Genomic DNA, 17159 nt, shown 5'->3' on the forward strand with positions numbered 1-17159 from the left:
CATCTTAAATGTCGGGACCAACTGCCTAGCCCCGGGCTCCTACGCCCCTCATGGGGCAATGCAGGATTGGATGATGGATGGATGAATGGATAAACACCAGTGTGATTTATACATTTAGGTGGTAGGTAGTGGCAGCCATCATCCACTCACTTGATGTAGTGCTATCTACTTTTTCCTACACCATTATCATTCTTTTTCCGTGTCTGCCCTCCTCTCTTCCTATGTCTCCTATCAGTCCTGTCCCTTTTTAGTAATGTTCTTTCCTTTTCAGGCCTAATGGTTTCCTGGCATTTACAAAGCTGGGTGGTAACCATATAACCAATCCACCATATTTCCTACATGTCAGCAAGTGGGTTAGCGGAGAATGAGTACCCCTCCCTGTAAAACAACTAACTCAAAGTCCCACGGATACCCCTTACACAGGATAATGGTGTCTGGCTATAGACTGATAAATAGAATTCTTTAGTGCTTACTATCATCTGATTATTGTCCTCTGCTAAGGGAGAAGTCTCATTGTGAAGGGGTTAAGAGAAGCAAGAATTCTATTGGCTTTTTAAGTAAATATTACAGCACCATAAAAACAAATTCAGTTTAGCTGTAACTAAAAAGAAAAAAATATTCACTGATGTTCCTCTCTAGCTCATGCTTTAAAAAACATGTCATATGGTAAACAATCACTAAAAAGGTTCTGATCATTCACATGGTTCTATTTTAAAATAAATGAAATGAATCGACAGTTAATAAAATTCATAATACCTGTAATGTAAATCAACCACTAAGATAATTATCTGAAAATAAGCATATTTTAAAGTGACAGAACTTTTTGTGTAAAAAAATTATAATGCTCTTCCATAATCAACTACTGAGCAATGGCGTTATAAGCTCATACCCATAATGGCAAGTGCACACAACTGAAAAAAATACTGGTGCACATTTCATTAGAAAAAAACATCCGATACTAGAGATGATGGTTCTTGCAAAATACCCAACAATTCTATCTCATACAGGTAAAGCTGCTTTCATGAGGATACCCTGAACTGACTGCTTTATATTTCCTTCCCATCAGTACTGCTGCATCATCTGCATATTCAGATAACTACAGTAACAATACATCAATCATCCTCTGACATCAAGATCTGTTTTGGTTATCATTCTGGAGCCCTCCTAAACAAAACTTTTTTGATTCATGTATGTATATATGAGACTTTCATGCAAATTCTTTCAACATTCTAGTGCTCACTAACTTCTATAATCAATATTCCGAAGCAACTACCAGTTAATAGCACCATTATGAATCATTATTAATTATATATGTAACAGTATATGAGATACAGTGTATAACTTTATGCAATTACTGTTAAGCGTGCAAAATTCTCAAATCATACTTCCTTCCTGACATTAGGGATACTTTACCAATGGAATACCTGCAATACAAAAACATTATTTTGTTAGCGAAAAATATAAATACTGTACTGTATATAAAAACTGAGAACTTTGCACTAAAACTGGCCACAGACTGAATAAACTTACATTGTGTATAGTGGTCAGTGTTAAACATTAAAAGATAGACATAGAAGAACTCATGAACATAATTCGCGCGGAAAATACATTCAATTATTCAATACATAGCTCTTCATTCAAGAATTTCAACCCGCAACAAAGAGAAATACATGCAACTTCAGAATTTTTGGCTGAAATATTAAGACTAAACACAAACAGGTTACTAAATATATAAGCAACACTGCCTACTCTATGATGTCACACTCAGCAAACATAATCTGTGATACTGTTTTTATATCTTAAATTCTATCATGTATTGTACTGTCCAGCAAAGGCTACAATATTAGCCATAATAAAGTATGCAAAATGTTATGCTTACCTGTCACATCAAATTAGAGATTACATAAAAATATCAACTTACACACACACACGCATGCACGCATGCACATGTGCACACACACACACACACACAAAATAGTAAAAAACAACATAGGCACATCACATTCTTGCAGTAATGAAAGGTATGCATAAACTCATAAAATGAGTAAAATATAGTAGAGAATATAAGAAAAATGTTTATATATCTCCTTACTATCTTGTGTAAAGTTACTTCTTCTTGGAATAAAATTTTGAATTCACGAGATGAAGCAGGAGGTTGACATTGATCTTCACTTTTGAGAACATCTTCTTGACACTCACGCCCTCATACTGCAGCTGGAGTAATTCCTTAAGAGCAAAACCAAAGTGTAAGAAATTAAAGCACGGAATAAAAGCTAAGCAAAATATTATCTACATCCGTCTATCCTTATGCATCTGACTCTAGATGTAGGCTTAACAGCCCATTTAAAGCCCAGCAGTCCTCCCACATACCACAAACCTCCACGTGCAACCAATTTAATGCCAACACCCATCATCCATAATGAATACAAGCTAGTAATGCTTCATACAGGACTGGTGAACTGGTATCTGCAGGGGTGTTTTTATGACATGTCAGTGGACCTTATGGTAGATCAACAAAGTCCATTCAAACAAAAGTAATTCTCTGAAAAGTGCTCCCTGTTCCAGGCAGGAAATGAGCTTGTGTCCATCACACTGGTTGTGGTTAGTAACACCAATTGCAAAGCTGCTAGTTCATTAACACCAGGGTTCAAACCCTGGTGTGGACAGCTGGCATCACTCAACTAAGGCTTCCATCCACCTTTTGTGGGTTGGTAGGTAAAACAAGTACCTACGTTAAAACCTAAGGGGGGGGGTAACTGTGGTAATTTGAATGATGCAGTGGCCTTGTATTGCAGAATATTGGTTGTGCAATCCACCATACGCTAAAACACCTATGTTACGGAGATGCGCAGCAAGGCAGCAAAGCACCACATGGTGTCTACCACCCCCACCCTTATCTTTCTATCATTATAACAGCATACCACCTCTTTACTCTTAATATTTTTGCAAAGATCCTCTTTATGTTCACTATTAACATGAAACACAGCACCAACTGAATACATCTGACCCGAGATCCTCCATCCTTCACCATTAATCACCCATCCCCCTCCTTTCTCCATAACTCTGTTTCTAAACCACTCTCACAACCTCATCCTCATATGATAATAACAATGGAGACATCACACACCCTCATCTTACTCTAACACAGATACTAAACTACTCTAGATACCCACTTAAGTTTACACAACAACTATTATTTGTATGTAGGTGTAACAAAATTCTATTTGGTCAATGGGGGTGCTCACCACCTACTTTTGATGTAGTACTGCCTTCAGGTGTCTCTATGCTGTATAATGAGCCAAAAAGTTTTCCATCATTATGAAACCATTTATTATGTTGGGTTTATGTAAGCACATAACCAAATGACACATGGCAGTCTAGTGAGTTAAGGTGCTCCAACCAAATGGAAAATCTATGGGTCTTCATCTGAGAGGTGGTTGGGGGTTTACATTTACAGTATGCCACTCATGGGCAAGTGAGGTTATTCACCCTGGCCTTAAATGTCAAGAATGAGTGGCTTAGTCCAAGGCCTCTATGCTCCTATGGTTTATCGCTCCAAAACATGACCCCTCAAACCTCCTCCAAACCCAGTTCCCTTCAACTCTTTCGCACAAGTTATAATGGATTCAGCATATTATTAACTTTGCATGCTTGCTAGAAACAATCATCATCATCCAGACCTCCTTTCCCACCCAAAGGTAGGGTAATTATATATATATATATATATACATACATACACAGTAAAAGTCTTGTCTTTCGGCATATCAACGTCTCGGCAAATCCAATTTTACATCAGTTTTACAAAATAGTCCCATTCCGAGAGTTTTCTGGCTTTTCAGCACATTTTCCAACAGGTATTGGTACGTGGCAGTTTTGAAAAGGGACCCGTGTTTGTCAGCCATCTTGTGTAGTGATGTCACAGACTTTACTCCTCTCTTAAAGCTGACTGGCTAGCTACCAGCGCTCTTGAGTGAGATGGCATGACTGGTGTGCACGAGTCTATCGTGTATTTGGCCACCGCCTCTGTCCTTGTGAGCAGTCACTTTCGAAAGTGCAGTGAACTTGTGGTGAACTCTGTCTTGGCTTTACTGTTTTTTGGGTACTTAGCACTGGAAAATGGCTTCAGCAAGTGGACAGCTTTCTTCTGTGATGAAGAAGTGCATGCATAAGGTGTTTCCTATTTCACGAAAATTTGAATTACTGAAGAAACTGGAGGCTGGTGTTGCAAGAAAGAAATTAATGGAAAAGTTCAACGTAAGCTCTTCCATGATTTATGATATAAAGAAACAAAAGTGTGACCTCTACAAGTTTGTGTCTAAAGGTTTGAGTGGCTCATTAATCGAACGAAAAGTCATGAAAATGCCTAAGTTGACCGAGCTTGATGAAGTGCTATACAAGTGGTTTGTGGTGTAGCGCTCAGAAGGGAAACCTGTGTCAGGCCCAGTGATAACAGAGAAGACCAAGACGTTTTATGAGAAAATGAACATAACCGAACCATGTGCCTCCTCAGATGGTTGGCTTAAGAATTTTATGCAATGGTATGGCATCAGGCAGCTGGATGTTAGTGGCAAAAACCAGTCTGCTGATGCTGCTGAACGCTACAACCAAACATTTTCTGAGCTACTCGGTGAGCATGGTTTACTGCCATGCCAAATTTATAATGCAGACGAGACCGGCCTGTTTTTCAAGAGTATGCCTGAGAGAACTTTGGCTGTGGATGGTGAAAATGCTGCTAAGGGCTTCAAATGTAACAAAAAACGCCTAACAGTGTTGATGTGTACAAATGCTTCAGGTACACACAAATTAAAACTGTTTGTTATAGGAAAACACAAAAACCCAAGGGCGCTGAAAAATGTGCAGCACTTGCCTGTATGGTACAATGCTTAATCAAATGCCTGGATGACTGCAGAAGCCTTTAACACCTGGTTCCATCATTATTTTGTACCAGCAGTGAAGGCTAACCTTGAGAAAGAGGGTCTACTTGTCGACTCTAAGGTTGTCTTCCTCCTCGACAATTGCAAAGCTCATCCTCCTGCACATGAACTTGTCAACGGAAATATTTTTGCGGTATACTTGCCACCTAATTTTACCTCTTGATACAGCCTATGGACCAAGGAGTGATCCAGAAATTCAAGCGTTCCTACTGGGCATCATTTGCAAGGAATCTGTTGAATTCATCCCTGGCTGTTCATGCATTTCAGCAGGGATTCAACATCAAGGATGGCAGCTATGGCATGGGGTGACATCAGAAAGTCAACTTTGCAACGATGCTGGCAGAAACTGTGGCCAGGGACAATTTTCCAGGCTGACGAGGAGGACGAAGAGATGTTTGATGGCTTTTGTGACAAAAGGACCAGCAAAATCAAAAGCGTGCCTAAGATTGTTCAGGGTGCTCCTAAATCCAACATCTTGAGCCAGCTTACTGAGGGTGAACTTGCTGAGTGGGTGGACGAAAGCCCACCAGTGGTTGAGGAGCAGACTGACAAGCTGATAATCTTACATGTAACAAAACCTGATGCTCTGGAGGTTAAAGAGGACGACAATGATGATGAGGAGGAAGAAGAGCAAAAGAAAGTCTTGTGTAGAAGGAACCTGAAAAAGGACTCAGTACATTTCTCAAGTTTGCTGAGGGCTCTTCTCATTACAGTGCCGCTGAAGTGATGAATTTTCACCTGCTCTACCAAGAATTTCAAACAAAGAGAGCAGCATCATTTAAGCTGGTGACATTGTATGACCTGTTTGAGAAAGCTGCCAAAAGAACTTCATCATCTGCCACTCCCTCTTGATCACCAACAACAAGCCCTGTATCTTCAATACCTTCACAAGAACCAGCAGAGAAAAGAAACTCAGAAGAGGAGGTTAATGATCCCGAGCCTTTTGCAGGGCCTTCCACTGCTCGGGGTCCCTACCAGCAGTAAACCACAAATCACCCCATGTACATGTGTAAATACACCTAGATTGAGGTAAGTCTCTGTTTTATCTATCACCAAATGTACTAAAAATATGTTGCTTATTGAATACTGTATTTACTGCTCATGTCTGACAAAAAGCACACGCTAGAATTGCATCCAATTATTCATTGCAGGCCTCGTATCCTACGCACAGTCCCAGCCATCAGCGCCTGCCAGCCATAGCCTACATTCAGATCCACCATACATACACTTCTTATGTACAGTATAAATACACCCTGGTTAGGTAAGTTTGTTTTTTTCTATCATAAAAAAATACCATACACCTAGGTCCCAATTAACGCATGATCAAATAGCATAATTCCCAAACAGTGCAAGCTGTCCCTTAATATCCACAATGTCTCAAATTAACAATGCTGGTGAAGCCACCACAGCAGAAGACATGATTACTGCAGCATCTATCGAGCATGCATTATAGGAGGTGAGACAAGAGGAGGTTACACCCTTGTCAGAAACACCAGGAGAGCTCTCCATGATGCAGATCAGCTGAATCTTGGCTGCTGTAGATGCCTCAACCCTTTGGCTCCAGTGGCCATGACGACAACTTACTAAATGTGCTCAGTGCGGAGAAATACGAAAAAAATGGTGTGTTTTCAACTCGTGTTTCATCCCATTTATACTTAATCTTAAGAGCTAATATTTCTGTCAGACAAACTTCAATCTTTCTATTATTGTCTGCAACAAACTGCATATCCACAGGCACTCCCAAGCCCAGAGAACGATTTTAAAGAATTCAAGGTGTATTTTGACCATCTGACACAGGAAACAGCCCTGTGAGGCGGAAATGTCCACCAAACCACAAGATTTTTTCCATACAAAATAAGGTTACTGCCATTTTACCTCATGACATTAATTACTATGATAATAATAATAATAATAATAATAATAATAATAATAATAAAAAACACTTCTAGCCAGTCTCATGCGGTTTTATTATGATATTCCGGGAGGCGGTGGCTGAATCGGTAGAGAGGCAGCCTGCGGTCCTAATGGACCCAAGATCAAATCCTGGCTGGGGCAGGGAACAGTTTAAAGGATTTGAATTTCCTAAGGGCAGACTTTCCTGATCTACCAGATTATCCGCCGACATGTCGTAAAAATACCCCCACTAATACCAATACACCAATACCATGTGAGACAGCCCTAGCATTGTATTCAATATGGATGGTGGGCATTAGTGCCCAAGTGGTGACATGTGGAGGTGTAGGAGGACTACTGGGCCTTGGGATAGGTAACTGCCCCCGAGAAATAGGCGCTGAAGCCTTTGCCCAGAGTTGGACATGTTAAAAAAAAAAAAACAAAAAAAAAAAAAACCTAGCAAAACAGTTGGAATAAGAGAATAATTATTACAAACTTTATAAAACTTCATGAATGATTTTTATTACCACATACTTTTATAAAACTTACTGATATAATGTCATGAGTCATTTCATAGCATAGCTGCACAGTTTGCAACTGCAAAAATGTTCGCTAGATATTGGTAATGTGCTTAGCATATGACTACTCTGATTATTGCAAAAGTATCACTAAATCACTTGTATTTTATCACAGTAATTCACAATATAATATAAAATAACACTTTCATTCAACCACTCTCGCATGATTTTAGTGCGATTTTGGAGTGTGTTTAGTGGGTAATTACAGCACTCCAATCAGATTGAGCCGATGAAGGTTTACATCCAAGGGGTGGTTGGGGTTATTGCTCATGTAATGCCATTCAGGGATGAGTGAGGCTGTCACTCTCACCTTAAATGTCAGGACCAAATTGCCTAGCCCCGGGCTTCTACGCTTCTCATGGGGCAATGTAGAATTGGATGATGGATGGATTTTATTTACGAGAGAGAGAGAGGTGGGGGGCAGCAAACCGGTCTAGACCTGCTCATCGAGGGTATGTGTACACGTGTGTGTGTATGTACGTATGCTATTATTTAGTACTAGGGTGGATAGACAAGGATTGTGGAAAGTATTAAGAATACATGGAGTAGATGGGAAGTTGTTGAATGCTGTGAAGAGTATGTATGATGGTGCTAAGGCTGCAGTGTGTGTGGATGGTGAACTGAGTGAATTTTTCTCTTTGAAGGTTGGGTTGAAACAGGGATGTGTCATGTCTCCATGGTTGTTCAATCTGTACATGGATGGGGTAATAAAAGAGGTACAAGGTAGGGTAGTGGATGTTGGAGTGGCCCTGGTGAGAAAGGGTAGTGTTTGGAAATTCCCTGTACTGTTGTTTGCAGATGATACTGTGTTGTTGAGTGAAGACGAAGGGGAGCTGCAAGGCTTGGTGGATGAGTTTGGGAGAGTGTGCAAGAAATGGAATCTAAAGGTGAATGTAGGGAAGAGTAAAGTGATAGTCTTTGAGAGAGGTGAAGTCAGTGAATGTACAGCGAGTTTGGATGGTGAGGAACTGGAAAATGTGAGTATGTTTAAGTACTTGGGTAGTGTGATGAGTAAGGATGGAGGTTTGGAGGGTGAAGTGCTTGAAATGGTACAGCAGGGAAGAAAGGTTGCTGCTTTCCTGAAGGCAGTGATAAGAAACAGGGAAGTGAGCATGGAAGTGAAAAAGTTACTACATGACAGTATTGTGATACCAACTCTAATGTATGGAAGTGAAGCTTGGACCTTGTTGGAAGGACACAAGTCAAGAGTGAGAGCAGTGGAAATGAGTTATTTAAGAGGAGCCTGTGGAGTCACATGGAGAGACAGGCTGACGAATGAGGATATAAAGGAGCGTTGTGGTGTAGATGTGGATATGATAGGAAGCGTTAGGAGGAATACAATGAGGTGGTTTGGCCATGTAGGGAGGATGGAGGGTGAAAGACTGACGAAGAGAGTGTACGTGAGTGAGGTGGAGGGGGGGAGAGGGAGGGGGAGGCCGAGGATGAGATGGATGGATGGGGTGGAGGTATATGAGAGAGGGGAGTGTGAGTTGGGAGCAGGGCAGTGACATGGCGGGGGACAGGGCGACGTGGAGGTGATTTGTTTGTGGCCGCCCCGAACAGGATTGAGGCGTCTGGCAGTAGATAGATAGTAATTATCAGTGTTTAAAAGTTTAACCCCTAAAGTTGGAGTCATTCATCCACCAAATGAATTTTTCCCCATAAGTTGTGTGTATCAATCAGTGCGATATCAAGTAGTGCGCGCTTGCACACCCATCATACAGGCGTATTAATTGGGATCAAGGCGTATGTTGCCTATAGAATATTTACGGTATTGCATATGACTGGAAAAAAAAAAAAAAAAAAAAATGCTAGAATGCATTCATTCTTTGTTTGCAGGCCCAGACTCAAGCTCACACTTGTAGTCCCTGATACAGCCTGCACCCAGTTCATCCATACATACACTTCATATGCACAAATACATGCACTTCATATGCATAAATATGCCTTGGTTAGAGTTAGTTTGTGTTTTCTATAAATAAATACACAAAAAATACATTGTGTATTGATTATTAATTGCTTATATATTACAAAAACCGAACACTAGAAAAGCATCCAGTGTTTCAGTGAAGTCAATGTTTTGGCACCTGTTCGGTCCCGGAAGGTGCTGAAAGACAGGACTTCTAACATTTGCATATATACTGTATATATATATATATATATATATATATATATATATACATAATATTTATATGAGAGAGAGAGAGAGAGAGAGAGAGAGAGAGAGAGAGAGAGATGCAAGGGATCTTTGTATGCAGCATGTGTTAGGAGTGTGATACTGTATGGTAGTGAGACCTGGGTAGTAAAGGAAGAGGATATTCACAGGCTCAAATGTGCAGAAATGACATTGTTTAGGTGCATCACTCAGTGCTAGGCCTGGGGGGACCAGGTTTGGAATGGAAGAGTTGAGAGGTAGGATGGGACTGGAATGTATTGACACTGTGCTGTCGAGAGGTAGATTGAGATGGTCTGGGCATGTAGAGAGGATGGGGGATGACAACTGGGTGCAGAAAGTGATAAGCGTTAATGTTAGGGGTTAGGCTCGGAGAAGCAGACCGTAAAAGACCTAGGACGAGTTCACTGAGAATGACCTCAGGGATAAGGGACTGAATAGGGAAGCTGCCAGAGATCGAGTAACATGGAGCGCTGCCATTAGGTGACCAAGGCCAGTGCATGAAAGCATGTTGGAGCCTTTACAAAACGAAAACAAAAATGAAAATGAAGAAACCATGACATTATAAACATTTTACATTTCTCACCTGGATGTCAATTTCCACATTTTCCATGGGAACTCCCATGAATCTGGCCTGAACATGGAAGAACCCAGCAGTAGGGAGAGGAGTGATTTCAAAAAGAAGATTCTTTTGTTGTGAGTCTGGAAGGTCCTCCACTGCTAACAGAACACCCTTCTCAATCAACTTGGCAGCTGTGTACTTGATGGTCTGCTTACAACGTCCCCGCTCACTTCCTCCTTGCTTGTTCCATGGCTGGTGAACATTTCTGAACAAAGGCAAGACATTAATTATGTAAAATCATCATGAATTTCTCTGGATACTGAGGAGAAACAATACTGCCTAAGGTGTGTATTGCTATCAAGAATTACACTCATCCTTCAAAAACATGTTTATCAGAAAGACACAGCATTTCTGGTAATATTTAGAAGTCCTTCAGGATTTGCAGAATCTGAAATGGACCAAAAATGATACACCTCCCACAAAAATAAATTTTTCTTATGCAGGTGTAACTCATCTGATACTGCCTATGTCATCTTTGCATCATATACTGAGATCTGTAACAACACACTGTATTTGGTCACAAACATCATTATACAGCAATGTCCAGTTGCTGCCAACTTACTTGTTCCTTGCAGCAATGTTGGTAAGGCAGGTCTTGAGGTAAGTGTGATAAGACTTAAGTTTCTCCTCATAGAATACTTTCTTATTCTCTAGTTGGTTGGCTGTGGTGACCATCTTCTGCAGTTCCTGAAATTCAAGAAGTTTTGAGTAACACTCTGACCATATGTTGTCATCAACAACTGACTGTCAGACACCTTTTCTCTGAGTGAATGGTTGGAGCAACAAAAATGTCTACATGCCTCTCAGTCAGCACTCTTCCCTTACTGCTCTCAGTCCAAGCTACCCTGCACTCTTTCTTCCTGCTTTCAGTTCAAACTACCCTGCACTCTTCCCTTCCTGCTTTCAATTCAAGCTACCTTGCCCTCTTACCTTTCTCTTTCAATCTGAGCTACCTTGCATTCTTCCTTTCCTGCTCTCAGTCCAAGCTACCCTCCCTTCATCTTTGCACCTTTTAAAACTTCTTATTCTCACAGAAAATTCATTTCTATACATTCTCTTTGTTACGGCAACTATCCAGATACATAATGCCCTTAAACTCCCATCCCCTTCCCTGAAAAGAGAATGGTAAGCTGCAGTGTTGGTACAAAGCTATGCTCCCCAAAGACACATTTCTTAATTCTTTCTCAGAGGGTCTGCAGACACTTCAACCTACTGGCCCTTCTCATTCATTCTAGTCTGGAGACACTGAAACCAATCCCAGCCTACATACACACAATGCCCAACATGCAATACTCAAATTATATGCAGACACTAGTCAGTCAAGTGAGGAGGAGGGGGGGGGGGGATTGTACCAGGGCTGCAGTAATCTCTCTCACACACACACACACACACACATGAGAGAGAGAGAGAGAGAGAGACACACACACACACACACACACACATGAGAGAGAGAGAGAGAGAGAGAGAGAGAGAGAGACACACACACACACACACACACACACACACACACACACACACACACACACACACACACAAACATGAGAGAGAGAGACACACACACACACACACACAAAACCTTCCTCTTATTTTCTCCCACCTTCCTGTCACCTTTTATAACTCTTCTTCCCCTTCAGGTGACTCTGCACTAAGTGACAAGCCTGATGGTTTCCTATTACCCTGAAAACCATTTACAATGCTGGGTGGTAACCTCATAACCAAATCATGAGGTGATATGGAGCCTCTGTTAAGTGGGTGGACAAATACAGCATCCATCCAGGAATCAAATGACCACACTCTTCCCCATGCCTCACAGTGATGAGGCTCTGTCTCAGGAGAATATTGGTTCACTGGATGGCAAAGCCCTGCAGAGACGACTGCATGCCTAAGGTACATGGGTCAGCTCATTCATCGGACAGACTGGGGTTACTCTACAATGACGACAAAATTCTGTTTTGTATATTTTCCAAATATGATACTGTTTCATGTCACAGCTCAAATTAAATCAGGGAAGAGTATGGCAGGCATTCACATCATATGTATGATGGAGAGTTAACAGACATATAAACATATCAGTGCCCATACAAACATATCAGTGCCCATACATTTCCCACATACTTTTATCATAAGAAATTATTATGACACTTAACCACCCTCAACTGTTTCATCATAAAAACCAGAACATACATTGATTTACTGTGATGTGCAGACAGCCCACCTCAGAACAATCGATGAGAGGCCACTTTTTCCCATTTCCTTACAGACTTCATAAGTTAGTGGCTATAACTGTATACAAATAAACCTGCAAAATTATTCTTATCAACACAAAATATTTATATACCGTTTTTCTTCTTATACGGTGGTGTCTCTGGTTCACAATATCAGCAGCTATAGCATTGAGGAGCGCCTGGTGGTTGTCTGTACGGGTTGTGACACCTTGATTTTCCAGCCGCCGTAAGTTGTGACTAAGTCGTGTCTTCACCTCATGCAAGCTTACCCTGTAAAACATTGTCATCAAATGTGCTTCACTTCTTACTACAAAATTATGATACATAGGTAAGATGGCATATTTCATGTCTTAAAATGTAAACCGAAAAGAAACTGTCAGTGCCATTTACTGCTTCATGATTCACCAGATAAATCTTTTTTATTTTCACAATTTGTTGTTCTGTATCCAAAGAGGAGAGACTTCAGCTGTCCACAGTCATGAACCATAAGCATATTGGTATTGAGGGATTATCTCAACAGCCACTTCATCAATGATCATTAACAGAGACATGATAGAATCTTCCTGTTTTGTACAGCACAAAGGAAACAACCACAAAATTTTCATTAAATCTAGACATGAATGTGTATGCAACAGGAATGCCGAATATAAAGCCTGCCAATGAACCTTGCTCGAGCCACATTACCCTTTGCAATGTGCCTAAAACCATCACACTATTTATTATATACAGATTTTCCTCATTATTTTCTGGGGATTATGTTCCTAAGATGTAGCTGACTTGAAAAGCCCATTAATACTAATTTTCTGGCAGATGCCTTTATACATTCATTACATAATTCTTATGCAACAACTTGAATGTTAAATACGTATCATTCCAACACAGGCCTGTCTCATCTGCAGCATATTTTTATTCAGCTGTAGGCAGTAAGAGGCACCTGATGGTTTAGTGGGTAATTAAGGCACTCCAACCAGATTGAGCCTGTGTCAGTTCATATCCAAGGGGTGGTTGGGGTTCACTGCTCACATAATGCCACTCAGGGATGAGTGAAGCTGGTAACTCTCATTTTAAATGTTAGGACCAACTTGCCTAGCCCCAGGCTCCTACACTCCTCATGAGGCAACAGAGGTTTAGATTATGATGATGACTACAAGTGAGAGTGAGAAACATAGATGGCAATGAGTACAGCCAGAAGAAGGTGACTAGCTACATACATAACAAAGGAGATGGGTTGGCATCGCCTGCATGCATATTTACGTAAACATTTTATAACAGTGTTTTCCACAGAAGGAGCTACAGGCACTGAGAACATTTTGTTATTTATCAAAAAAGAAAATGTGATGCACAAATGGAAACAAGCTGAGCTGAAAGCAAGCAACTAGTGGGTTGGCTGGAAGAAGCTGCCAGTGATGCCTTGTGGAAAGAGCGGAACATATCTCTCTGAATGACTTGGAAATAATTTTAAAAATATTTCATCATCATCATCATCATTGCCAGACGCCATGTATGCCAAACGGGGTGGCCAAGGCTTAGAGTTAATTGTTTTACAGGAAAGGGCACTGCTCCTCCACCAACCCCACTCGACACGTAGGGAGAACGTTTGTTTATAAAGGCCCCGACATGCATGAGAAGTCCTTGTGAGTGTGACTGTAGCGGCTTTGGATGTGTGTGTAGTCTGTGAACCAAGTGTAATCGGCCCGCCTTAAGCTGACTGGGTGCAAGCATACTAGTATGTGACACTGGTTCAACCACAGCACCCCTTGTGTCCGCCAAAGTAGCAAGTGGCTTGGTGAACGTTTCCCAAAGTTTTTACAACTCTGGCGGGAGGCGAACCTGCGCTGACCAGCGTGCGAAACGCACACTCTACCATTGTACCACAGAGGCCTTGGTCACCTAATGGTGGCTCTCCTTGCTGCTCAATCTTAGGCAGCCTCCCTATTCAGTCCCTAATCCCTGAGGTCACATTCTATGACCTCATCCCAGGTCTTTTCAGTTTTTCAGTCCTGGGACAAGGCAACCTAGAATGTGACCTTGGGGATAAGTCTGAGGCCACATGCTATGACTTTGCCCGAGGACCGAAAAATACCTGGGACGAGTCACATTCTATGACTTCGTCCCAGGACTTAAAAAAAGATAATGAGGGAGAAGTACTCATGCACTCTGTGTGTGTGTGTGTGTGTGTGTGTGTGTGTGTGTGTGTATATATATATATATATATATAAGGTCTGGGGAGGTTTGCTGCTGTTCCTTAAGCATGGTCAAGCAAACTGAACAGAATCACTGACCACAGGTAAGGAACTGCTATGGGGCCATCCTACAGATGCAGTACAGTACTGTACCTACATGTGTACAGAACCAGTGGCCACTTGTGGCATGCAACTTTTCACGTGCATCCTTCCCACTAGGTTCTGGGGAAAAAGAGGAGGTTTGGCTCCCAAGTGGATGCCTCACTTGTTTCTCCGAGGGTGCACAGTGCTACCACATGTAGGCTCACTGTCAGTGCCACCAGGGGAAGTAAGACTATAACTCGGATTTTCCAACAGCAACAACTTAAAGTGATTTGCACTTCACATGGTAGATTTTAGGGACACATCTACAGTGTTAAATGAGGCAATCCTGTACTACATAAATACACATTCAACACAATGATAACTCAGTGACATGTGGAAAATGTCAAGAAAAAATACACTATGCTCAATATGATTGAGCTGAATTCACCACCAACAATATCACCGAATTTCCAATGCAATCAACTCGCCCTGCCTCTCTACCTGCTGTCACCAAGGAAGGATGAAGAGAGGTTGAGGGTAGTATGATTAAGCTTGGCACGGTGCTCCTGCTGCCCCCTGGTGACGATGATAGATCGATATTTTTCCTCCTGTTCTGGAAGCGTAGGACCAGACACCAGTTCACCCACCACTTCTCCCTCCACGCACTGAATTATATCAACCAGCATCTGCTTCGTCCTGTGGGAAAATGATGTGTTGCTATGAGTGGTAAAAACTAAGCGGCTGTTAATTTTTTGCCCTTGCTTAAATAATAGCATGCAGCAAGAATGGTTAAAAAAAAAAAAAAAAAAAAAAAAATCTGGCATCCACTGAAACAAACAAGTATTTAATACACTTCCACACCAATGGAAAAATCTCCAGATCCATCTGTAAGATGAAGCTGCATTGTAGTTCCTAACTAGTACAATGTCTATAAAACTGTATTACAAATGCTGTAAATATAAAACGACCAATTCCTTTAAAACCACCTGAAAGCACTTGCTTATATTACCTGGTGAAAATTCTATTGGGGTCCTTAGGCTCTTTGTCATCAGTGGCTTCATTTACTTCAAAGCGGTTGGTGAGGGCCAAACATACCTCCATCCTTCCTAGAGCGCCTGTTTCAGTCTCTGACAGATGAAAACATTATATGACAATACTGTACTAAAAAGTCATGCAGGAGACAGATATTTCTTAACAATTCATGAGATCATTACATATCCCCTTCACCCTAATGTTAATTCTCATCTGGTGATAAGAATCAGAACAAGGCTCTCTGATCTCTTTTGGGAAACTAACCTCATGAAAGATGCTCCAAACACAAGATTTCCCCGTTTTGTGCCATAAAAGTTATGAGGCTGCTTGCAACAAAAAGGGCTGAACAGAAGGGTCACCATATCCCTATGCCATGTCAATATTACGTGGAGAAAGTTCCTAGCTCCCTACCTGCATCCCTTTTAATCAGGTCAAATGAAGATTCTTTCAGTGGATTAGGGGAATTTGTATCAGTAACACAAACAGGAGACTCCTCCTCATAAGTCTCAACTATGGTAAAAATCACCTCAATTCAGTGCAGTCTACATGAATACAGAAGCCCTTTTAAAATAATTAACTGACTGTATGAAAAGAAAACCTGCAATGGCAGACAAAAAACTTCTTCCACATGGTTTATAAAAAAAATTGTCCTTCTCAGTGCAAAACAATGAATGTTCATTTTCTCCTGTAGCTCTACAGCAGTTGTCCACCAAGAGCAATAACTGCTTAAACTGTATGTAATAAACTTTTCCTTGTCAGAGTCGATTCATAATTTAATTTATAAAGGCTTCTGCATGCATGCATGCATCTGCCTTGGTCACCTAATGGTGGCTACCAATGCTACTCGATCTCCAGCAGCCTCTCTATCCCACAGATAGAATAAATGAAAGGGTCAAGTTTTCTGGCTGCAAGCCCTTGCTAGCACCAACCCCTGTATACTTGTAAGGTATGATCAGGATCTCGCTGAAGTTGCTCTTTGTCAAGGCACCAGCCACTCCTGCCCCTCAGGTCTGAACTGCAGGGGTTAAAGGATTATGTGTACAGATGTATATCACACTATACACCATTATAGGCACTCATACTACCCAAATGGGTAATTCACTATCATCCACATAAAAATGTGGTTTACTGACAGCTATCTGTAGTCATACAAAGCATATGCAGTTTTATCATGTAGCGATGTGTACAATGGACAGTTAGAGAAATACAACTGGGAGAGCGCACTGGCCTACTCTCTGTGTTAGTGACACTGTAAGAGGTCAGTAAAGAGGAAGGGTGAGGAGTAATTCTGAGGGCTACTGAAATAGGAGCTCCAGCTCTCCCTATCACCAGCTTTCCCATCCTCCTCCGGAGTACCACCCTGACTGGCTGCAGCTACAACCTACTCCTAGGACCTGTTTCACCACATCTTAGGTGTGTGATCTTTGCACAGCAA

At 41.3% G+C, this 17159-nt stretch overlaps 1 protein-coding gene across 1 annotated transcript in view; it reads right to left on the reverse strand.

Annotated features, from left to right (window-relative positions):
- Positions 1-2106: 2106 nt before the first annotated feature.
- Positions 2107-17159, reverse strand: part of LOC145412858 (ras GTPase-activating-like protein IQGAP1) — a 124389-nt gene continuing 109336 nt past the window's right edge. The window contains exons 19-24 of the mRNA XM_080282658.1: positions 15702-15819; positions 15194-15388; positions 12539-12695; positions 10763-10887; positions 10165-10405; positions 2107-2226 (exon numbers count right to left, since the gene is read on the reverse strand). Coding sequence (XP_080138784.1) covers positions 2107-2226; positions 10165-10405; positions 10763-10887; positions 12539-12695; positions 15194-15388; positions 15702-15819 — 956 coding nt within the window. The remainder of the gene's footprint in view (positions 2227-10164; positions 10406-10762; positions 10888-12538; positions 12696-15193; positions 15389-15701; positions 15820-17159) is intronic.

Source organism: Coenobita brevimanus, chromosome 94, assembly GCF_032717465.1.
Source record: "Coenobita brevimanus isolate Jiangsu-jjx chromosome 94, ASM3271746v2, whole genome shotgun sequence".
NCBI lineage: Eukaryota > Metazoa > Arthropoda > Malacostraca > Decapoda > Coenobitidae > Coenobita > Coenobita brevimanus.